Source organism: Lutra lutra, chromosome 1 (genome assembly GCF_902655055.1).
Source record: "Lutra lutra chromosome 1, mLutLut1.2, whole genome shotgun sequence".
Classification (NCBI taxonomy): Eukaryota; Metazoa; Chordata; class Mammalia; order Carnivora; family Mustelidae; genus Lutra; species Lutra lutra.
In genome coordinates this window covers 160,137,108-160,162,129 of record NC_062278.1, presented here as the reverse complement: position 1 = coordinate 160,162,129, position 25,022 = coordinate 160,137,108, and the positions used below count along the sequence as shown (strand labels likewise).

General features: G+C 38.5%; 1 protein-coding gene and 1 non-coding gene across 51 annotated transcripts in view; both read left to right on the top strand.

Annotated features, from left to right (window-relative positions):
• CLASP2 (cytoplasmic linker associated protein 2) overlaps positions 1-15,157 on the top strand; it is a 181,691-nt gene extending 166,534 nt beyond the window's left edge. For all 50 annotated transcript variants that reach the window (XM_047741973.1, XM_047741900.1, XM_047741956.1 and 47 more), the window contains 5 exons: positions 2,993-3,186; positions 3,695-3,823; positions 8,582-8,788; positions 10,275-10,391; positions 13,426-15,157. In XM_047741973.1, the coding sequence (XP_047597929.1) occupies positions 2,993-3,186; positions 3,695-3,823; positions 8,582-8,788; positions 10,275-10,391; positions 13,426-13,512 (734 nt within the window). In that variant the 3' untranslated portion in view covers positions 13,513-15,157. The remainder of the gene's footprint in view (positions 1-2,992; positions 3,187-3,694; positions 3,824-8,581; positions 8,789-10,274; positions 10,392-13,425) is intronic.
• Positions 5,492-5,564, top strand: TRNAN-AUU (transfer RNA asparagine (anticodon AUU)). The gene has a single exon. It is a non-coding gene; the product is annotated as a tRNA-Asn (tRNA).
• Positions 15,158-25,022: the final 9,865 nt, after the last annotated feature.

Below are 25,022 nucleotides of genomic sequence, written 5' to 3'. Positions count from 1 at the left end.
TGAGGAAATACAGTTGGTTACACTTTATCTTAATGGAGTACTTTAGGTTTTCTCATTTGTATTCTATAAATCAGTTTTGGAAAAAAAATATGTGGTTTCTTTGGCAGAAATTATTTTTCTGTTAGTCATCTGTTCAGACCACTTTATGTCAAGTCATTTCTAATTATCTCCTAGAGTAATTACAAAGCCTATATTAATAGAGGAAAGAGTTGCATTCCTTCGAAAGCATTTTTTTGTGTGTGAATTTACTTTATTGAGCTGAAATAAAATAAAACTCTAAATAGAATGATTGGGCGCCTGGGTGGCTCAGTGGGTTAAAGCCTCTGCCTTCGGCTCTGGTCATGATCCCAGGGTCCTGGGATCGAGCCCCACGTCGGGCTTTCTGCTCAGCAGGGAGCCTGCTTTCTCCTCTCTCTCTCTCTTCCTGCCTCTCTGCCTACTTGTGATCTCTGTCTGTCAAATAAATAAAATCTTTTTTTTTAAATAAATAAATAAATAGAATGATCGATCCTCTGACATCTGTGAAAGTCTGATAACATGACTGCAGGAGTGACTTTTGTGAGATATATAGAGATGCATTTATTCTGCCACAATAGCAGCTGTTACAGCAGCAGTACTGTTCCAGTGTTGGTCTATATACTGAAATTATTGTAAGACCGTTTTTATCCTCCAAGTAAGATACCATCTTTGAATGCAAATTTCTTCTTTTTTATGATTTTGCTCTGCATTTTACAGAGATTCTTCAAAAACCCTAATTTGGTTCACCTGGTGGTCATTCTTTCCAGACTATCTCTCATTTTTAAGTTCAGCAATCACATTTTATGCTCTGTGTATGAGGTTGTTAGTGGTCTAATTGTAGTTCCATGAAAGTTGTCATAATAAACTTCTTTTTTAATAGTTAATGATTGTTGTCACTACATTTTGGTTCAATTTTCCTTCCCTGTTTCTGTTAGTTTTACTCTAGTTGGATTCATCTATTCTTTTCTTTTCTTTTCTTTTCTTTTTTAAGAGAGGGGATAGGGAAGGGGCAAAGGCAGAGAGAGAGATAATCTTAAGCAGGCTCTGTGCCCAGTGCAGAGCCCAGCATAGGGCTCAGTCCCATGACCCTGCTATAATGACCTGGGCTGAAATCAAGAGTCAGACGCTTAACTGACTGAGCCACCCAGGCGCCCTGAAGCCATCTATTCTAATGGTTCAGCTTAATTTCCTTTCCTTAGGTTTCCAAATCACCTTAAGTAAAATATAATTTTTCTTTCCCCTACTTGTAGGTGTAGGTTCCCCACAACCTAAAATGTCAGGCCATTGGTATCTCTAGGTCAATGGCTAACCAGCTGGCAGGATGAGGCACAGTAGCTTCTGTTTTTATGGACCAATAGTGACCATCTAGCAACCTCAAGGTTCATTTTTGGGAAGCTGGTTCTTTCCTCTTGAGCCTTTGCTTTTATAGGCAACAGCCATCTCCGAGATCCCAGATCCACAAGCCTTCTCTGGCCTGTTAGGATCAGTGTAAGTGGCAGCCCATCCTATGAAAGAGCAGCATGTAGGCCAAGTGGACCTACAGACAGTATAGCTCCATGAGGTCATCTGTCTCCCTGGAGATTTGGGGGAGGGAGTGACCCCAGGTGTATCTTCCAAGCTCAGGCACCATATTCTGTGGTTATTTTGTTCCAGCGGATAAGGAAGAGTCTACAGCACAAGCTCAGACCACTGTGTGCCCAAGTTCTGGAAAGGCTGAACTTATCATTTATCAACAAAAGAATTTAGGAAGAATTCTGGTATTTTATAATGTTTTAATATGAATTTTGGGACATAACTATCTTTCCTACAGAAATTATTCAAGCACTTTAAGTGTCCTTTAACATTCATAAAATTCATGAGTTCACGATTATACTTCAAAAAAGAAAGCAAAAACGAAACTCTATGATAATTTTTACGCCCAACTCTTGACTCTGAAATTTAAGGGACAATATTAAGTATTCTGCCTCTTCTATCAAACTATATTTCAGGATAATCAGAATAGCTCTAGTTGATAAAGTTACTCTCTACAGAAAGATTCCAGCCCATTTTTAATTTCTAATAAAATAATTCAAGAGTAATCAGTGGATGGAACCATTACTAAAAGATTGATTGGGGTGCCTGGGTGGCACCAGTGGTTAAGTGTCCAACTCTTGGTTTCTGCTCAGGTTGTGATCTCAGAGTCCTATGATCCAGCCCTGCACTGGGCTCAGCTGGAGTCTGCCTGATTCTCTCTCCCTCTCCCTGTGCCCTTTCCCCCACTCATGTGCATGTGCTCACTCTCACTCTCTCAAATAAATCTTAAAAAAAAAAAAATGGGGGGTGGTACCTGAGTGGCTTAGTCCATTGGATGTCCAACTCTTAATTCTGGCTTAGGTCATGATCAGAGTTGTGGATCGAGCCCCGAATCAGGCTCTGTGCTGGGCATGGAGCCTGCTTAGGATTCTTTCCCTCCCCCCAGGCGAGGAAACTTTCCCTCTCTCTCTTAAAAAAAAAAAATTTTTTTTTAATTGATAGGGAACTTTACAGTGATGGGATCAAGTTGTCACCACTTAAATCCAGTGGTTGTTATTAATATCACTAAAAATGGAGTACCCAAACATTGTGAGCCTCCTGGCATGGCACCATAGAAATGCATACTGATATAAGGATTAAATGATTTATTTGCCATTTACTAGAAATATTTCAGGGAAAAAATGGGGAAGGGATGAAGATGAAGCAAGAATGATAAAATCTTGTTAAATCTGGGTGAGGGGTGTGTAAGGGTCCATCATATTTTTCTTTATGTGAATTTTCATTACAAAAAGTTTTAAACTAGAATTGGTGTTTTCAAGATGAAAAAATGGAAAAGAAAATTAGTCTTTTTCTTTTCTTAAAACTAACATTGTCTGCTTCATAATGTTTTAAAGTCATCATCCCCAGACTTATGAGAGCTGACCTATAAAGTTGCAGAATTAACATTATGTCCTCTTGCCAGATCTTTCCCTCGACCACTCTGACCTGGTTGCAGAGCTATTGAAGGAGCTGTCTAACCACAATGAACGTGTAGAAGAAAGAAAAATCGCCCTCTATGAACTCATGAAACTGACACAGGAAGAATCTTTCAGTGTTTGGGATGAACATTTCAAAACAATATTACTTCTATTGCTTGAAACCCTTGGGGATAAAGAGGTAAATGGCAGGATGTGTAAATAATAGCCTGTTTTCCTGTCTTTGATTGCTGGTTAATCAAGAACTACACAGATTTGGAAATTGGGAAAATGAGTCTCTCTTACTGCTTCTTCCTGTGTGAAATTTTCATAATGAGTACTTTTTCTTCTAAACCAATAGTTCAATGATTTTGAACAATTGACAATGGGAAAAATTAAAGGTTGCTGATGTTATTTTTATAGGAGTGTACAAGTTGCTTGTTTTGCATATTTAAACTACTTGTTCAAAAGTGTAATTTCCTGTTTCGTAGAATGTTATTGGTTCTTGATCTCCTACAAGTATAAAAAGTGTGATTTAAGTTTTCAACTATAGATGTGAAAACTTAATTATGTAATATACCGTATACTTTGTGCAGTTGTCTACAACTTATCCCTGCCCTGATGTTAAGACCCTTAAGTTACAGAAATGGAAAATATGGAAGATTGTCTACAACCCAAAATATTAAAAACATTAAAATATTTCTTCTTAGCCTACAATCAGGGCTTTGGCATTAAAGGTTTTAAGAGAAATCCTAAGGCATCAACCAGCCAGATTTAAAAACTATGCAGAACTGACTGTCATGAAAACATTGGAAGCACATAAAGATCCTCATAAGGAGGTAAGTTACGTGACTATTAAATTATTATTTTATTCTCAGTACTTCTTTTTTTATTATTATTTTTATTAACATAAATGTAATATTTGCCCCACGGGTACAGATCTGTGAATCGTCAGGCTTACACACTTCACAGCACTCACCATAGCACATACCATCCCAATGTCCATAACCCAACCACCCTCTCCATATCCTCCTTCACCCCGGCAACCCTCAGTTTGTTTTTTGAGATTAAGAGTCTCTTATGGTTTCTCTCCCTCCCGATCTCATCTCGTCTGATTTTTTCCTTCCCTATCCCCCATAGCCCCCTACTCTGCCTCTCAAATTCCTCCTATCAGGGAGATCATATGGTAATTGTCTTTCTCTGATTGACTTACTTTGCTCAGCATAATACACTCTAGTTCCATCCACGTCATTGCAAATGGCAAGATTTTGTTTCTTTTGATGGCTGCATAGTATTCCATTGTAGATATATACCACCTCTTCTTTGTCCATTTATCTGTTGATGGACATCTAGGTTTTTTCCATAGTTTGGCTATTGTGGACATTGCTGCTATAAACATTTGGGTGCACTGCCCCTTCGGATCACTATATTTGTATCTTTAGGCTAAATACCCTATTCTCAGTACTTCTTATATTATCACATGAAATGTATAAACACTGCTTGAAGTATACCCTTGAAGAGTGTCAGTCATTTCAATCAAATGAACACTTAACTTTGATGTTCCAGGTAGTATATCTGACAAAGACGCAGTCATATTTTTTCTATTAAATGAGCTATGGTGATATCATGGTCTTTCACCTAAAATAAGCCAGCTCTAGGATATAATCTTGATTTCATTTTTTCCTTCTTAATTTGACTTGTAGTTTTCTAATTTAGAAATCACCAGCCATTACTGTCCACTTATCAGTAAGAATTGGTTTTTTTGAGGGACGCCTGGGTGACTCAGTGGGTTAAACCTCTGCCTTTGGCTCAGGTCATGATCTCATGGTCCTGGGATTGAGTCCCACATCGGGCTCTCTGCTCAGCAGGGAGCCTGCTTCCCCCTCTCTCTCTGCCTGCCTCTACACCTACTTGTGATCTCTCTCTCTGGCAAATAAACAAATAAAATCTTTTAAAAAAAAAAACAATTTGTTTTTTTGAAGTAACTTAAGAAGAATCATTATTAAAATGGTAAAGTGCCTGTAGGAACTAGATGTCTGTTCAAAGTTTATTCAATAAAATAATGAGGACCGCTTTTCTGAAAGAGTCCCGTAAATCTTTCTCATCTATCCATCTATCTATCTCTCTTTTTATTTATAGTTGTGTAAAAAAAATTAGCCTTTTTAAACTTTTACTTAAATACCAATTAGTTAACATACAGTGTTAGATTAGTTTCATGTGTAAAGAAAGCACAGGGCAGTAAAATGAGGTGCCTCTGGTAGAACCAAGACATAAGCGAAAGAAGTCAAACAAGGAAAGTTAAAAAATAGCAGTAAGACAAAATAGATCAAAACTAAATGTAAGAGCTGAAACTACAACTTTCAGAAGAAAGCATGGATGTAAATCTTTGCCATCTTGGATTAAGCAGTAGTTTCTTAGATACAACACTAAAAGCACAAGTAGCCAACAACCACAACAAAAACATAAATTGGACTTAATCAAAATTTAAAACTTTGGTGCTTCAAGATGCCCAGGTGGCTCAGTTGGTAGAGCATGTGACTATTGATCTCAAGGTTGTAAGTTCAATCCTCACGTTGGGTATAGAGATTATTTAAAATCTTTTGAGGGCACCTGGGTGTCTCAGTCAGTTAAGTATCCCATTCTTGGTTTTGGCTCCAGTCATGATCTCGGAGTCCTGAGCTTGAGCCTTTGGGCTCTGCACTCAGCTGGGAGTTGGTTTGAGATTCTCTCTCCCTCACCCTCTCCCTCTGCCTCTCCTGCTCATGCTCACTCTCACTCTCTCTCAAATAATCTTTTAAAAATGTATAATAAAGTATTTTTTTAAATAATAGAAAATGGTATCTGGGTGGCTCAGTCAGTTAAGCATCTGTCTTCAGTTCAGGTCATGATCCCAAGGCTCCCTGCTCAGCAGGAAACCTGCTTCTCCCTCTCCCACCTCTACTGCTTGTGTTCCCTCTCTTGCTGTGTCTCTCTCTGTCAAATAAAGAAAGAAAATCTTTTTTTTAATAATAATAATAAATAAAAACTTTCATGCTTCAGTGGCATCTGGCTGGGTCATTCAGTAAATCATGAAACTCTTGATCTTGGGGTTATGAGTTCAACCCCTTGTTGGGCATAGAATTTACTCAAAAATAAATAAAATTTAAAAATCAGTGTCACAAATTTAAATAATGTTTAAAAAAAGAAAACTGTGCTTCAAAGGGCACTCTAAAGAAAGTGGAAAGAAGAAAATTTTTGCGAGTCATATGTCTAATAAGGTAATAAATAAAAAAACTCTTGCAACTCGACAACAAAAAGAGAAATAACCCAGTTTAAAAATGAACAAAGAAGGGCGCCTGGGTGGCTCAGTGGGTTAAGCCTCTGCCTTCGGCTCAGGTCATGATCTCAGGGTCCTGGGATCGAGCCCTGCATCAGGCTCTCTGCTCAGCGGAGTCTGCTTCTCCCTCTCTCTCTGCCTGCCTCTCTGCCTACTTGTGATCTCTCTCTCTGTCAAATAAATAAATAAAATCTTAAAAAAAAAAAATGAACAAAGAATGGGGTGCCTGGGTGGCTCAGTCGGTTGAGCGTCTGACTTGATTTCAGGACATGGGATCGAGCACCATGTCCAGCTACGTGCTCAGTGGGGAGTCTGCTTCTCTCTCTCTCTCCACCCCCTCCTACCTCTCCCCCATGCCCCTCACCCCTGCTCATGCTTGCTCTCTCTCTCTCTAAAATAAATAAATGAATTATTTTTTTAAAATGAACTAAGGACCTAAATAGACTGTTATCCAAAGAAGACATGCACATGAAAAAATCAATATCAGTACTCATTAGGAAAATACACTAAACCCACAGTGAGCTACCACTTCACATACATGAGGAAGAAAAACAATAAGTGTTGGTGAGGATTCGGGGGTACCTGATTTGCTCAATTGAAAGAACATATGGCTCTCCATGTTGGGATCTTGAGTTTAACGCCCACGTTGACATAGAGATTACTTAAATAAATAATTCTTTTTTAAAAAATGAAAAAGAAAAGAAAGTAGTGTTGTGAGGATTTGAAGAAATTGAAACCCTCTAAATTTTCAGAAGATAATGACTAGAAGTCTTATAGGAGAGTGAGTCATAACTTCTAAATCTATATGCATGCTTACTTAGATTTCTTTTTTTATTCAGCTAATGTTTAGTAGTAGAACATCTGTAGTATTTTGCCGAAGGTTTAAAAAACTAGTATTTGTAGTTATCCACCTTCTGACCCAAATAAGGCCTGGCATCTCTATTTTTACAAAAGGTAAAATTGACATTCTTTTTACATCTAAAATTAGCCCTGGGTCTTCTGACCTCCAGTGTATTTGCCACTGTACCTTTCTTAGTAGCTCTCATAGATTGAGATCCAAAGTGAGAAACTACTAAATTAGAATCAAAAGCAGTAATTTTTACATGGTCTCAAGACTATCTCTAGAGATTACAGATTCTACTAAAATAGAAAGACAGCCATTTCTTCTCTTCATTATAAAATTAGTGTCAGCCCTCCACTGGCCCAATACAGAAGGAAAGAAAATCATTATAAACAGATGAAGGAATAGCATGTTAAGTTGATAACCCATTAATGAGACTTTTTTAAGATTTTTTTTAAAGATTTTATTTATTTATTTGGCAGAGAGAGAGAGGGAGAGAGAGCGAGCACAGGCAGACAGAATGGCAGGCAGAGGCAGAGGGAGAAGCAGGCTCCCTGATGAGCAAGGAGCCCGATGTGGGACTCGATCCCAGGACGCTGGGATCATGACCTGAGCCGAAGGCAGCTGCTTAACCAACTGAGCCACCCAGGTGTCCCAAGATTTTATTTTTAAGTAACATTTTCACCTCACTTGGAGCTTGAACTCACAACCCCAAGATCAAGAGTTGTATGTTCTACCAACTGAGCATTCAGGTGCCCCAGGATTATTTATATTTTATTATAATAATAATATAATGTAATAATATAATGAAATATAATGAAAAGGGCATGAATACTCCTGGAGCTGAGGGTGCTGATAGTGAGCAGGGTTTCAGTATGGCTATTCTAGAGGATTCTGTTCACCTTAGAGATAAATGGAGCCTCCACCACCCATTACAGCTAGACCACAGTATGATTTAAAAATTGCATTAGCCTGAGGCACCCAGAATGCTCAGTCAGTTAAGTATCCAACTCTTGACTTCAGGTCATGATCTCAGGGTCATGAGATCTAGCCCCATGTCGGGCTCCATACTGAGTGTAGAGCCTGCTTAGGATTCTCTCTCTCCCTCTCTCTGCCCTTTCCCTCCACCCACCCCCCAAAAAACAAAACAAAACAAACTTGAATTAGCCAACATTAAGAGAACATGAAAGAAAGAAAGAAAGAATATCAGGAAAAATTATTTCTCCCCATAAATCTATTCTGGTTTCAAAAGTTACTGACAGTTTGCCAACCCTGTGTTAACTGCACCCTCACTTTTTGTGTGCATTTGTTTACTGTAGTAGTTTCAAAGCAAGTTATAGATACCTTGTTGTATTGCATATTTCATGAAGTTTTACTTCCAGGACACAGTATAGCATTTTAAAATTTTACTCCAATTTAAACATTTCCTCTTTGTTTTAGGTGGTAAGATCTGCTGAGGAAGCTGCATCAGTGCTAGCCACTTCAATCAGTCCAGAGCAGTGCATCAAAGTGCTTTGTCCTATCATCCAAACTGCAGATTACCCCATTAATCTGGCTGCAATCAAAATGCAAACAAAAGTGATAGAGAGAGTATCCAAGGAAACCCTTAACTTGCTTTTGCCAGAGATTATGCCAGGCCTAATACAGGTGAGAAACAAAATTTAGAGGAATAAATTATGATACATTTGGGATTCAGTTATTTTAGGCACTTCCTAGGCAACACTAGTGGCATAACCAAGCCTTCCTGCTGTCTTGGATATTCAGAGCAAAGACTTTCCATAAGTAGCTGTGTGTGTGTGTGTGTGTGTGTGTGTGTAAACCATTTAGTCATTTTTAAGTGTGCAATTCAGTGGCATTAAATTCATTTATGATGTACAACCATTACAACTATCCAGCTCCAGAATATATTTTATCATCCCAAACAGGAACTCTGTACCCATTAATAATTCCCTGTTCCTTCTCCCCATTGTCCCTGGTAACTTCTACTTTTTCTCTTCTCTCTCTTCTGCTTTATAGGTTCCTCATGTAAATGGAATCACACAGTATTTCTTCTGTTGTGGCTGGCTTACTTCATTTAGCGTTATGTTTTTAGAATTCATCCATGTTATAGCATGTATTAGAATTTAATTCATTTTTTATGGCTGAGTAATTTCCATTAATGTGACTACCACAATTTGTTGAGCCATTCATCTTTTGATGAATATCTGGGTTGTTTCCCTTTTTTTAATAACATAAATATTGCAGTGAACTTCCTTTTACCTTCTTATATGTATATATTTAGAAGTAGAATTCCTAGGTATTGCCACATTTCTCTCCAAAGTGGTTATACTGATTTGCAGTCATAGATGTAATGTGTTTTACTCTATGCACACAAACCCATCCACATAAACATTTTAATAGTGGGATCACATTTTATAACATGCTTTGCTTAATCATAAATTGTTAACTTTTTCCATCCAATAGATTATATTCTATAATGTAACTTAATGACTAATATTATATAGTGTGTATAATAAAACCACTCCTGAAAAGAATTAATCATTAATTTCTTTGTGCATCTTTAGTATTATCTTTGACTCTGTTCTAAGCCTAATATTAGTCATAATATTGTGGGGTCCTTTGGTCCTAAGAAAAGCATGTACACAGTATGTTTATGTCATACGTATAGTGGGTACTGAATAAATTTTTGCCAGGTGTATAACTTAGGGTAATGGTAGGGATGGGACAGATGTTGAGCTTAATTCAGCCTGAATTACAGGAGTGCCTTGACTGCCAACCCCAGTTTTACTCTGTTTAGATTTTATTCAATAGTGAAGTGCTCTTGGGTTCCCTACAGCTGAATAGGGTTCATCTGGAGACTTTACAGAGCAGGTTGGTGAAGTGGCAGCTTTCCAGGCTAAATAAAGGTAGAACCCAATAAGGAAAGCTAGCTGATAGCGGAGTGGAGGTGTGGAAGGAGAGAAGGGCACATTTCTGCTGGGAAAGGCAGGAGGGTTAACTTCAGTCACTAAAGCTTCCTCTCCCTTGGTATGCCTATAATCTCATTTTTGAGCCACATCTTCTGTCCATGTTGGAATTGGAATAGTACCTTCTCAGATCCCCCAAGAGTGCTAACAAGGACTTTTCTCCCTAGGGTTATGATAATTCAGAGAGCAGTGTTCGGAAAGCTTGTGTCTTCTGCCTGGTGGCTGTTCATGCGGTAATTGGTGATGAGCTAAAACCACATCTCAGTCAGCTCACTGGCAGTAAAGTAAGTAATGATGCTTTGTCCTAAAGATGGTGGCATTGGTACATTTTTCAGATTTAGTTCTTTGTTGTGTTAAAGGGTAAATTTGTTATTCAGTTTGAACATGTCGGCCTTGAGCATCCAACTCATTCCTCCTACCGTTTGAATTTTAACTGTTCCTACTTTCACGTTGGTCACTCACATGAAGTCAGGTAGGGTAGGGTGCTATGAAAGAAATGCCTACAGCCTGCACATTCCTTGCACACTCCCACACCCAAATCCTTGCCCCCAAGGACTATTTAAGAATAAATAGTGGTTGGGGCGCCTGGCTGGCTCAGTTGGTGGAGTGTGTGACGCTTCATCTCGGTTGTTGTGAGTTTGAGCCCCACAGTGGGTATAGAGATTATTTAAACACATAAGTACATAAATAAATACTCTTTAAAAAAAAAATAGTGGTTTTATATATTCATGGATTACTTTATATCTCCCAAAATGTGGAACCCTTGGGCATTTCTTTAATTTCCCCCTATGAACTATGATAATCAAATATTTCCTTTCCTTAAGACTTTAAAAAAAAAAAAGGTAGGGGTACCTAGCTGACTCAGTCAGAAGGGCATGCAGCTCTTGATTTTGGGGTCATGAGTTCAAGCCCCACATTAAGTAATAAGATTACTTAACTAAATAAGCTTTAAAAATTTTTTTTTAAAAAGAGTCTTTCCTCATTTCTTTGACACTATCAAACATTGAAATTTATTCTACGACGTGAGGATAAACTATGATTGTTGAATTTTTGCTTATGAACCAGTTAGCAGGAAACACTCTTCCTCATTTAAACAGTTTCCCACACCCTAGCTATTGTCATTACTATGATCAAATTTATTTTTAAAATTGCAAAAAGGAGGGGTTCCTGGGTAACTCAGTGGGTTAAAGCCTCTGCCTTCAGCTCAGGTCATGGTCCCAGGGTCCTGGGATGGAGCCCTGCATCTGGCTCTCTGCTCAGCAGGAAGCCTGCTTCCCCCCCTCCCCCGCCTACTTGTGATCTCTGTCTGTCCAAAAAAAAAAACCAAACAAACAAAAAAAAAATCAAAAAAAGTACAAAGAGGTGGAGAAAATACCTATAAAGTTTAAGTATATACCTAACATTAAATACTTATGTAAGTTATAGGTAGATTAAAGCAGTGATTCTAACCCTGAGTTACAGACCACTTTGAGATATGGGTTGTATCTCATCCCTAGAAAAATAAATAAATACAGAAAATTTTACACATAGTTTCAGAGGATTCACTGAGTCCCTGAATCCCATGGACACCAGGTTAAAAACCCTTGAATCAATGAGTTAATGTTAAAAAAGCAAACTTTCAACAACACAGTCTTCAAAAAAAAAAAAAAAGTCTTCTTTTGGGGTTTTTTGGTTGTATTGTTGTTGTTGTTTTAAGATTTTATTTATTTATTTATTTGACAGAGACAGAAAGAGCACAAGTAGGGCAAGTGGCAGGCAAAGGGAGAAGAAGCAGGGTCCCCACTAAATAGGGCGCCTGATGTAGAACTTGATCCCAGGAGCATGGGATCATGACTGAGCTGAAAGCAGACACTTAACTGGCTGAGCCATCCAGGAGCCCCTCTTTTTTTTTTTTTTTTTTTTTTTTTTTCCCTAAAGTAAACTCTACACTGAGCTTGAACTCAAGAGCCCCGTAGGCTCTACCGACTGAGCCAGCAAGGCGCCCAACACAGTGGTTTTCAAAGAAAAAAAGCTTTTGTGATAAGCTCAAGTTGTGTCGTGATAATTCAAAGATGTCTGTAGAAGAATTAAATTTGAGTACTTTGTCAAGACTCTTAACTCCAGGAAACAAACTGAGGGTTGCTGGAGCCAAGATTGGTGGGGGGATGGGGTAATTGACTGATAGGCATTTGAAGTAATGAGCGCTGGGAGTTGTATGCAACTAATGAATTACTAAATTCTACCCCTGAAACTAATAATATATGTTAATTAAATTGAATCTAAGTAAAAAAATTTTTAAATTAAGTACTTTGTCAGAATGCTAGGCAGCCAGTTGCATATGAGATCGTAGCTAGGTTGAGAAAATATTTGGAAATGACATTAGATGACAAAAGTAAAGCATAAAATTGTATATGCACTGATAAAAACTTTATAAAAATATGATCTCATCTAGCAAAGACTACAGAGTGACACAGAGAAATCAAGAACATTCTTGGAGGGCAATGTTACAGTTGTTGTTTAAGATCTTGGGTCCTGGAACCCAGGTGCCTAATTTCCTATCCAGGCCCACTTCTTACCTACCCTTGTGACTTTGGGGTAATGACTTACACATCCTATATCTTGATTTCCTCATCTGTAAATTATTATTGAGATAAAAAGATAGTGTAAGGTAGTTAGCTTATTATATAGCACATGGTGCTCAGATGTTTGTCCTTATTGTCTTAATGGTGACTTTTTTTTCCTAAGTTTAAGTTTTACATGCTATCAGTACAACATTTTTCAAAAAGGCATATTAGAATACTCAGTTATCAGGGGTGCCTGACTGGCTCATCCTGGTAGACCATGCAACTCTTGATCTCAGGGTCATGAGTTGAAGCCCCATGTTGGGTGCAGAGATTACGTAAATAAATGAGTAAATAGAATACTCAGTTGTGAACAGACTGAGACTTAATTTTTTTTTTTTTTGTAATTCTTAATTAACAACAATAACTTGGGTATAACTTAGTCTAAAATCTCTCTTTTAAATTCATATATGTAGGGCACCTGGGTGGCTCAGTGGGTTAAGCCTCTGCCTTCGGCTCAGGTCATGATCCCAGGATCCTGGGATTGAGTCCCGCATCGGGCTCTCTGCTCAGCAGAGAACCTGCTTCCTCCTCTATCTCTCTCTCTGCCTGCCTCTCTGCCTACTTGTGATCTCTCTCTGTGAAATAAATAAATAAAATCAAAAAAATAAATAAATAAATAAATAAAATAAATTCATATATGTATATAATTTTTTAATAAGCATCTTACTATAACTTATAATTTGCTCAGTGACATATGTTCGGCTTGAATCTGCAGATGAAGCTACTGAATCTTTACATCAAACGTGCACAGACAGGTTCTGGAGGAGCTGATCCCACTACTGATGTTTCTGGACAAAGTTAGTGAAGCTGATTAAAGTGAACCAGGCCTCTCAAAGAAAGGACAGACCACCCCTCATCAATGAAAGGAAATTTTCAAACACATCTTTTGGAACTTACCATCTTTCCCAGTTTTAGTTTTTTGTTTTGTTTTGTATTTTCTGTAACAGAGGGCTATCCTCAGTCTGCATGTAACCTTTATGATAGTTATTCCAAATTCAAGAAGAAGCAGTATTAACATCAGTTGATCAGTACCAAGTAATTTTTAATCAAATTCATCATTTCACATGTTTGTACTTCTTTGTCTTCCCATTAACCTTTGCCAGTGTTATGATTGTATAAATTTTTTTAAATGCTGGTTAAAGAGAATGCTTAAAGCTTTAAAAGTTTAACAGTCTAAAACATTTTTTTTGCCTCTATTCAGATGCAGAATAATATTTTTATTGCTACTTGGAGTTTTGTTCCGTATCATGTCCTATGCTAGAAATACTGAAATGATGTGAAACAAAGCAGGACTAATTTGAACTACAGCTGGACTCTGTTGGTGTGATGGTGATACACGTCATTAGTTGCAATTTCTTTGGGGTTATCTGTAGTTTAAAACTAAGACCTCAGAGAAAGTGCTACAGAATCAGCCAGTTCTGTAACACTGATACTGCTTGTTGGTTGTTGATCTTGCCATCTTTATTTAAAACCATGTCCCCTCTAAGATCCCTTAAGAAAGCTGCACCAAATCATCTGCCTGTTGTTTTCTTGATACTTATTAAAATAGAAGGTTTTATTGCAGGGTTTTTGGTTTATCTTTGTTGTGAATGATGCTTTTTTCATATTTATTAATCTCAAATTCACTTATGAACAAACTTGATAATGGAAAAAAGACAAAAAGTAAATCAAGTGCATGTGTGTCCTTGACCGTCTTCTGTTTCTCATTTAATAAACAAACTTATTATTGAGACATGGAAGTCAACCAGCACCTTTTCTTTAAATGGTGGAACCTGGTTTCCTTTTACCTTGAAATTGTCTTACTTGAAAATATTGATCCTGATGAGAGAGAAGATGGTGCAAGGCTATTATCTTTGTGTAATGGACTCAAATTCTCTACCTCTTCAGGGCTAATCCTTATAACTGAGCTGCTGTCTGTAGTGTCCTTTGGAAAACTACTTCAAGGGTGATTTTCTGTTACATTTTAACAAATTTTTTTAATCACCTTTTGCTACACCTATTCTTTTCATGTGCAGCCAACTTTCAAAAATTACCAGTTTGGTGAAAGGCAAATTAAATCATTGGGAACCAGGATACTAATGATTTCTCATCTTGACTTTTTTAAAGATCCTAACATGAAGTGAATTTGACTGGAAAGGCAAATAGCTATTAGGGAAGCAATTTGCTATTGTTACAGAGTTATCTGTACTTTATTTGTTTAATTGAAAAAAAATGTAGAAATGTATGTAAAGAATTTAAGACAAGAGTACTGGATGGATGATTTGTCATAGGCTTTTCCCTTCGTTTCTGTTCTAGCAGCAGGAAAATAGTTTCTCTATATCCCCTCCCCTTTACCTGTAACAGTTTTGTTTTCTACTGTTAATTACATTGTGTATTTATAGTTCTATGCTTACTGTTGTGCATATACTGGCAATAAAACTGTACATAACATTACTTGAAAAAATTAACAATGTATATCCGTTGTTTTTCTGTCTCACTGTGTGAAAAGTCATGTAGCTCCTAACTACATTTTTTAAGCTATTTCAGAGGTCATATATTAGTGCTCTTCACATGAATTTTGTAAGTGCATCTGAGAAAAACAGATTTATCGGGAGTAGCCTCCACAGTCAAATTAGATGGCTGTAGGGGTGCCTGGGTGGCTCAGTGGGTTAAGCCTCTGCCTTTGGCTCTGGTCATGATCTCAGGGTCCTGGGATCGAGCCCCACATCGGGCTCTCTGCTCAGCAGGGAGCCTGCTTCCCCCTCTCTCTGCCTGCCTCTCTGCCTGCTTGTGATCTCTGTCAAATAAATAAATAAAATCTTTAAAAAAAAAAAAATGAAACTCATGAGGCCATTTCTTCAAAAACAAAAAAATTAGATGGCTGCATATGCATGTGTATGACAGCTTATCTTTTTTTTCTTAAGATTTTTATTTATTTGTTTGATAGAGCACAAGCAGGCAGAGCTGAAAGCAGAAGGAGAGGAGAAGCAGGCTCCCCTCTGGGCAGAGAGCCCAACGTGGGACTCAGTCCCAGGACCCTGGGATCATGACCTGAGCTGAAGGCAGAAAGCCAACCAACTGAGCCACCCAAGAGCCTCTGACAGCTTATCTTTAATAAGAAAATGCATATTTTTTTTAAGATTTTATTTATTGGGAGACCTAGATGGCTCATTTGGTTAAGCATCTGCCTTCTGCTCAGGTTGAGATCTCTGAGTCCCAGGACCAAGCCCTGCATAGGGCTCTCTGCATAGCAGGGAGTCTGTGTCTCCCTCCCTCCCATTCTCCTTCTATATGCTCACTCTCACTGTCTCTCAAATAAAATCTTTAATAAAATTAATTTTAAAAAATAAAGATTTATTTATTTGGCACACACAGAGAGAGAGAGCACAGGCAGGCAGGGGTAGTAGCAGAGAGAGCGGGAGAGGAAAAGCAGACTCCCCACTGAGCAGGGAGCCTGATGCAGGACTCAATCCAAGGGCCCCAAGAAAAGGCATTTTAAACATTGGATTTTTCTTAGTTTCTTTGGTATATTTTATGTTCCATGATCTTTTCTGTGTTTTATAATCATTTTTAATCTAAATATTAATTTTTACCTCTGCTTCAAGATCCTGCTTTAACTACTGTTGACAACTGAGTAGTATGATGTAAGCTGAGTAATAGCTCCACTTGAACACCTGGATCAAGCACCTGGCATCTAAAGGCAGGCATTTGAATGAATGAACTGAGTAGTAAAAGTATGGTTTAATGTGTGTAGGTGAAAGCTAATATATAAAAACATGAAAAAATATTTAAAATTCAAGGGGCACCTGGGTGGCTCAGTGGGTTAAGCCTCTGCCTTTGGCTTGGGTCATGATCTCAGGGTCCTGGGATGGAGCCCCACATCGGGCTCTCTGCTCAGCGGGGAGCCTGCTTCCCCCTCTCTCTGCCTGCCTCTCTGCCTGCTTGTGATCTCTGTCTGTCAAATAAATAAATAAAATCTTTAAAAAATATATATATATATTTAAAATTCTATAATTTTAGGGGCACCTTGCTGGCTCAGTTGGTAGAGCATGTGACTCAATCTCAGGGTCATGATTTTGACCCCCATGTTGGGCATAGAGATTACTTTAAAAAATAAATAACAGGGGCGCCTGGGTGGCTCAGTGGGTTAAGCCTCTGCCTTCAGCTCAGGTCATGATCCCACGTCCTGGGTTCAAGCCCCACATCGGGCTTTCTGCTCAGCAGGGAGCCTGCTACCTCCTCTCTCTCTGCCTGCCTCTCTGCCTACTTGTGATTTCTCTCTGTCAAATAAATAAATAAAATCTTTAAAAAATAAATAAATAACAAAAGTAAAAATATATATAAATATTAAAAATTAAAACTATAATTTCACTTAATGAGGATTTAAGGAAATTATTATTGACTATCCAAATTTGTTCATCCAGAAATATATTTAGGTGTCAGCTATTAAAAACTGATAATAAGCTCCTGGTTAAATTTTTTCTTTCCACCTTTCTCCCTAAACATTATCAGTATCATTCATTTCCTGCACTGCTCAGAACTAATTAAAAGCACATAATTCCTCATTATAAACCATGTTTGTTTCTTGGAGGTTTTCAAAAGCTATAATAGGCTTCTGCCATTTTCAAGTAGGATGTGGTTTGAACCTGAGGTTTCAAATTTGGAGTATATTTACTGTATTCCTTCATATTCTATCTTAATAAACTTTGAGTCAAATTGACTTTTCACCAAATATATCTCCAATAAAAGATTGGAATCTTATCAAACCAGAACTGTTTGTAAATTCAAGTGTATCTTATTAATTTAGAATACCATTTGCAGGAAATAGAAATGAGGATTTGTACCTTACTCCATAATACATAAAGGGTTTTTGTTTTTTGTTTTTTGTTTTTTTTAATTATTTATTTGACAGGGAGAGATCACAAGTAGGCAGAGAGGCAGGCAGAGAGAGGGGGGGAAGCAGGCTCCCCACCGAGCAGAGAGCCGGTTGTGGGGCTCCATCCCACGACCCTGAGATCATAACCCAAGCCGAAGGCAGAGGCTTAACCCACTGAGCTACCCAGGCGCCCCCATAAAGGGTTTTTTTTTAAGCTTAATCTTTCACACCTTTCTTTCTGTGTTGTTTAGGTTTATTTCATTGCAATTAATCACATACATTTTTACAGCTATGCAAAAGAAAGAATTAAGCTTAAAAAAGCTATCCATCTCCATTTTTAAAAAATTTTTAAGTAATCTCTATACCCAGTGTGGGGCTCAAACTCACAACCCCAAGATCAAGAGTTGCATGCTCCACTGACTAAGCCAGCCAGGCACCCCAAAAGTTATCTCTACAGAGCAGAAATAAATTATATAGAAACTAGAAAAACAATAGAACAGATCAATGAAACCAGGAGCTGGTTTTTTGAAAAAATTATAACATTGATAAACTTCTAGCCAGACTTACCAAGAAAAATAAAGGACTCAATAGTATCACAAATGAGAGAGGAAAAATAACCAATCCCACAGAAATGCAATCATGAAAGAATATTATGAAAAACTATATATACCAACAAACTGGACAGCCTATAAGAATTGGACAAATTCCTGGAAACAAAACCTAACAAAATTGAAGCAGGAAGAAATAGAAAATTTGAACAGATTGATAACCAACAAAGAAATTGAATCAAACCCCCCCCCAAAAAAAGTCCAGGACTAGATGGCTTCGCAGGCAAATTTTTTTTTTTAAGATTTTATGTATTATTTGACAGAGATCACAAGTAGGCAGAGAGGCAGGCAGAGAGAGAGGAGGAAGCAGGGTCCCCGCGTAGCAGAGAGCCCGATGTGGGGCTCGATCCCAAGACCCTGGGATCATGACCTGAGCCGAAGGCAGAGGCTTTAACCCACTGAGCCTCTTAGGTGCCCCTTCACAGGCAAATTCTACCAAACATTTAAAGAAGAGTTAATACCTATTCTCAAACTATTCTAAAAAACAGAAAAGGAAGTAAAACTTCCAAATTTATTCTATGGGGCCAGCATTACCCTGATACCAAAACCAGATAAATATGCCATGAAAAAGAATCACAGGCCAATATGAACATAGATGCAAAAATTCTCAACAAAATGCGAGCAAACTGAGTTCAGCAATACATTAAAAAAAAAAATCCTTTACCACATGGGGTGCCTGGCTGGCTCAGCAGAGCATGCAACTATTAATCTCAGGGCTGTGAGTTTAAGCCCGATGTTGGGCATGGGAGCCTACTTTAAAAATAAGACTCATTCACCATGATCAAGCGGTATTTATTCCTGGTTTGCAAGCATGGTCGAATATTCACAAATCAATCAACATGATACATCTTTAAGAAAGGTAAGAACCATAGATCATTTCAATAGATGCAGAAAAAGCATTTGACAAAGTACATTTATAATAAAAACTCAACAAAGTAGGTTTGGGGGAACATACCTCGGCATAATAATAAGTCCATCTGGGTGCCTGGGTGGCTCAGTGGGTTAAGCCTCTGCATTCAGCTCAGGTCATGATTCCAGAATCCTGGGATCGAGCCCCGCATCAGGCTCTCTGCTCAGCAGGGAGCCTGCTTCCCTTCCTCTCTTTCTGCCTGCCTCTCTGACTACTTGTGATTTCTGTCAAATAAATAAATCTTTAAAAAAATAATAATAAGTCCATCTGTGAAAAACCCACAGCTAACATCATCCTTTGGGGAAAAATTCTTTTTCCCTAAAGGTCAGGAACAAGACAAGGATATTCTCTCTCACCACTTTTATTCAACATAGTACTAGAAGTCCTAGCCACAGCACTCAGACAACAAAAAGAAATAAAAAATACAAACCAGTAAGGAAGAAGTAAAATTTCCACTATTTGCAGATGACATGATGCTACATATAAAGAACCCAAGAGACTCCACCCCAAAACTGCTACAATCAATGTACAGAAATCTGTTGCATTTCTATCTACCAATAATGAAGCAGCAGATAGAGAAATTAAGAAAACAATCCCATTTACAATTGTGCCAAAAATGATAAAATACCTAGAAATAAACCTAACCAAATAGGTAAAAGATCTATACTCTGAAAACTATAGAACACTTAATGAAAGAAATTAAAGATGGCACAAAGAAAGATTGGAATTGGAATTGGAAGAATATTGTTAAAATGTTACTTACCCAAAGCAGTCTACACATTTAATGCAATATCAAAATACCAATTGCATTTCTCAGAACTAGAAGAAACAATCCTAAATGTATATGGAACCTTACCTTTTTTTTAAAATTTTATTTATTTGACAGAGATCACAACTAGGCAAGAGGCAGGCAGAGAGAGGGGGAGAAGCAGGCTCCTTGATGAGCAGAGAGCCCGATGTGGGGCTCGATCCAAGGACCCTGGGATCATGACCTGAGCCGAAGGCAGAGGCTTAACCCACTGAGCCACCCAGGTACCCCTGGATCCCTACCTTTATGCCCCCAAATAGACAAAGTAGTCTTGAAAAGAGGAAAAAAAAAAAAAAAAAGCTGGAGATATCACTATTCCAGACTTCAAGTAATATTACAAAGCTGTAGTGATCAAAACAGTATGGTATTGGTACAAAAATAGGCAAGTAGATCAATGGAAGAATAGAAAAGCCAGAAATAAAACCACAGTTACATGGTCAATTAACATTCAACAAAGCAGGAAAGAATACCCAATAGGAAAAAGTCTCTTCAACAAATGGTGTGAGGAAAACTGGACAAGAACATGCAGAAGAATGAAACTGCATTACTTTCTTATACCATACACACACACAAAAAAACTCAAAATGGATTAAAGACATAAATGTGAGACCCTGAAACCCTAAAAGTCCTAGAAAAGAACACAGGCCATAAGTTCTTTGACATTGACTGTAGCAACATCTTTTTAGATCTGCCTCCTGAGGCAATGGAAACAAAAACAAGAATAAACTATTGGGACAACATCAGAATAAATATCTTTTTTTTTTTTAAGATTTTTTTTTTAATTTGACAGAGAGATCACAAGTAGGCAGAGAGGCCGGCAGAGAGAGAGGAGGAAGCAGGCTTTGTTCTGAGCAGAGAGCCCAATTCGGGACTTGATCCCAGGACCCTGAAATCATGACCTGAGCTGAAGTCAGAGGCTTAACCCACTGAGCCACTCAGGTGCCCCAGAATAAAAATCTTTTACATAACGAAGGAAATAATCAGCAAAACTAAAAGACAGCATACAGAATGAAAGAAGATGTTTGCAAATGATACGTGCAGTAAAGGTTTAGTATCCAAAGTATATAAAGAACTTCTAAAACTAAACTTCTAAAGAACTTCTAAAATCAACAGGTGCTGGAGAGAATGTGCAGAAAATGGAACCCTCTTAGGGTTGGTGGGAATGCAAACTGGTACAGCCACTCAGAAAACAGTATGGAGTCTCCTCAAAAAGTTAAAAATGGAACTACTTTATGATCCAGCAATTGCACTTCTGGGTATTTACCCAAAGAATACAAAAACACTAATTCCAAGGGATTTATGCACCCCTATGTTTATAGCAGCATTATTTACAATAGCCAAATTATGGAAGCAGCCCAAGTGTCCATCAACTGATGAATAAAGAAAAGGTGGCATACATATGCAATGGAATATTATTCAGTCATTAAAAAAGAATGAAATCTTGCTATTTGTGACCACATGGGTGGAGCTAGACAGTATAAAGCTAAGTGAAATAAGTCAGAGGAAGAAATACCATATGATTTCACTTATATGTGGAACTGAAGAAACAAACTAGCAAAGGGGGAAAAATGAGAGGAGACAAATCTAATTATAGAAAACAAACTTGGGGCACCTGTGTGGCTCAATGGGTTAAAGCCTGTGCCTTTGGCTCAGGTTATGGTCTCAGGTCCTGGGATCCAGCCCCGCATTGGGCTCTCTGCTCTGCAGGGAGCCTGCCTCCCCTCTGTCTCTCTGGCTGGCTCTCTGCCTACTTGTGATCTCTGTCAAATAAATAAATAAAATCTTAAAAAAAAAAAAAAGAAAACAAACTTGATGGTTACCAAAGAGAGGTGGGTGAGGGGATGGGTGAAATAGTTGATGGGGATTAAGGAGGGCATATGTGATGAGCACCAGGTGATGTATGGAAGTGTTGAATCACTATATTGTACACCTGAAACAAACATAACCCTGTATGTTAACTGGAATTTCAATAAAAATAAAAATAAAAAGTTTTCTTTATTGTAAGCACAGAGATTGCTTAAATAAACTTAAAAAATCTTTTTTTTTTAAGATTTTATTTATTTATTTGAGAGAGAGACAGTGAGAGAGAGCATGAGCGAGGAGAAGGTCAGAGAGAGAAGCAGACTCCCCGTGGAGCTGGGAGCCCGATGTGGGACTTGATCCCGGGACTCTAGGATCATGACCTGAGCCAAAGGCAGTCGTCCAACCAACTGAGCCACCCAGGCGCCCCAAAAAATCTTTTTTAAAAAAAGAGCCTTGTTATGTTTTTAAGATTCTATTTTTTTTTTAAGATTTTATTTATTTATTTGACAGAGATCACAAGTAGGCAGAGAGGCAGGCAGAGAGAGAGGGGGAAGCAGGCTCTCTGCCGAGCTAGAGAGCCCGATGCGGGGCTCGATCCCAGGACCCTGAGACCATGACCTGAGCTGAAGGCAGAGGCTTAACCCACTGAGCCACCCAGGCGCCCCCTTAAGATTCTATTTTTTAAGTAATCTCCACACCAACATGTGACTTGAACTCACAACTATGAGATTAAGAGTCACATGTTTTACCAACTGAGCCAACCAGGTGGCCCCAAAAAAGCTTACTTTAAACAAATCAAGAAAATTGGGTGTAGCTTTTCTTCCAGAAGTTTTATTTCACAATTTTCTTCTTTCTTATGAAGTTATAATATTGAGTTTGCTCTCCAAACTGAGCAAGTCACTTTTCCCCCAATTGGCCACTGTTCCACAACTTAGTTTAGTTCAGCAGGACGGAGGGATACCAGTGGAGGAAGGACCCCAGATGCAGTGTCAGACATCTTAGGTATGCATTCTAAAATAAAATCTAATTGAACTAAAGAATTCACCAGAAACTTATGCAAAACAATAATGTGATTAGAATCAGCTTTACAAACACTGCAATTGTACATCCCCTGAAAACTTCAGAAGTGATGTGTTTTTAGGCTACGATGTTTTACAGATGGAGCTCTGTGAATCTGGTTCTGATTACCTTTATTTACTTATTAAATATTTTAGCACCTGCTGTGCATCTGATACCCCTTCAATCTGCCTGCTGTAAATACATAGTTGTAGATCTGATAATGAGAGGACAGCATTAATGTGCTTTTAGAGGGACTGATACAGGAAGCTCTGGCCCAATGACTCAGTGCAGTGCAGAAAAGTGCCCAGTGGTGCTCCCAGCAAACCCACCATTCCGAAGGGCATGTGCTGTGTGCAGCCCTAGTCTCCCACTTCCTTCCACTCTTGGTGGTGTCAGACTCCTAAGACAGTATTTTTCCCCTTAAGAAAGTATAAATCGGTGACTTTGTTGGAAGTGAGTACAAAAAGATTGCTTAATAACCAGTTTTCAGGTTTTATGTCTACAGCCAAATGTATATTTTTATCAAAGTTTATCAGAGTAGAGACTTAGACTCAGATCATTTTGACAAAGCAAGAAACGGGCTTTCTCTTCTCCATCCTCATAAAGCAGTGGTTCTCAACTTGGTGATTTTGCCCACTGGAGGACATTTGACGATATTTGGAGACATTTTTGGTTGTCATAACTTGGCAGGGAGGGCCACTGACATCTAGTGGGTACAGGCCAATGATGCTTGCTGCCAGACATCCTACAATACACAGGATTGCCCCCCACAACAAACAGGTATCCAGCCCCAGATAACAATGCCCAATAATGTCTGTAATGTCCAAACCGGGAAACCTTGCATCAAAGCAAGGGGGTTGCTATGGACACCTGCCCTGGGTCAGGAAAAAAAAAAAACATGAACAAAAACAAACAAACAAAAAAAAACGCTGAGTCAGGTTTTTCACACTAAGGTTGAACAGAAAGGTGAACAATCCAGAACTCACTTCTAGATGACTAATTTGAGGGTCAGTTTTCCCATTTTTATACATACGGGCTCACATGCCAACCACTCAACATAATCATCGACCCCCAACATAATCCAAACTATCCTGACTCATCTTCTGAAACTTACTCCATTCTGAACTCTCAGTCTAATGCAAAATTAGTCCCTCCAATTTTGCTCTCATCAAAGAAACGGTGATTTTTATTTCAAGGAGCTGATTATCTAGCTCCTGAGGGCAGAGAATTTCCATACAGCGAGGTTCACTGCAGGCCAGCGTCAGTGCAATTGACCGAAGAGACCCAGGAGAATGGCCTTGGGGTTGGTGAGCCAGTGATGAAAAGTCGATTGTTATCAACTTACCAAATATGGCATGATTCCACCTAGGAGGTACCTAGAGGAGTCAGATTCATAGAGACAGAAAATGGGATGGTGGGTGCCAGAGGCTGAAGGGAGGGGGAACAGGACGTGACCATCTAGTGGGGACGGTCACTGTCTGGATGATGAAAAGAAGTGAACGGTGGTGATGTCTACACAAGAGTGTGAATGTACTTAACCACTCACCTACACATTTTAAAATGACTAAGATGGTAAATACGATGTTGGGTGTTTTACCACAATTAGAAATAATAGAAAATAACAATGATCATTAAAATTAGGTCACCATATAAAAGTGATTCAAGAACTTTGCTCACCACCTGGTTGCTGTGAATGGCTACATGTGAAGATGATCAGGTAGATAACCTATAGAATGCTATCTATACCCATCCATATACAAACAGAACATGTATAAGAACAGAGCAGGCAAATTGAAGCACCTTTAAAAAAAAAAAAACAGATGTGTTGAGAGATGTGTTGATAGTGCTTACCCATAGAATTGTGACATTTCCATCTTTGCTTCCTCTCTTGTACACTGCCTGCTCATTTGTCCCTGATCTCAGTTTCCCTGATGCTGACTTGCTGCTCGTCTCGCTCCGTGTTTCTAGATGGAGCACCTAGAATCAGACCTTCTTTCGGGTTTACACAATAGGCAGACCTACCACCCTCCACCTCTTGTCACCCTTGCCTCCGCTGTTGCACCAACTATTAGCACCTGGCTCACAGATTTCCCACCTTCCCAAAAGAGGTATAGCAGCCAACTGGTTAAAAGAAGGGGTTATGCCATGAACCATTCACATACAAGTCACTATTTCCACCACTTGGGTGAGTTACTTAATCTCTCAAAGCTTCAATTCCTCCTCTACAGAACAGTACGCTCCACAAGTGATGGCCTATTGTACTCTAGTC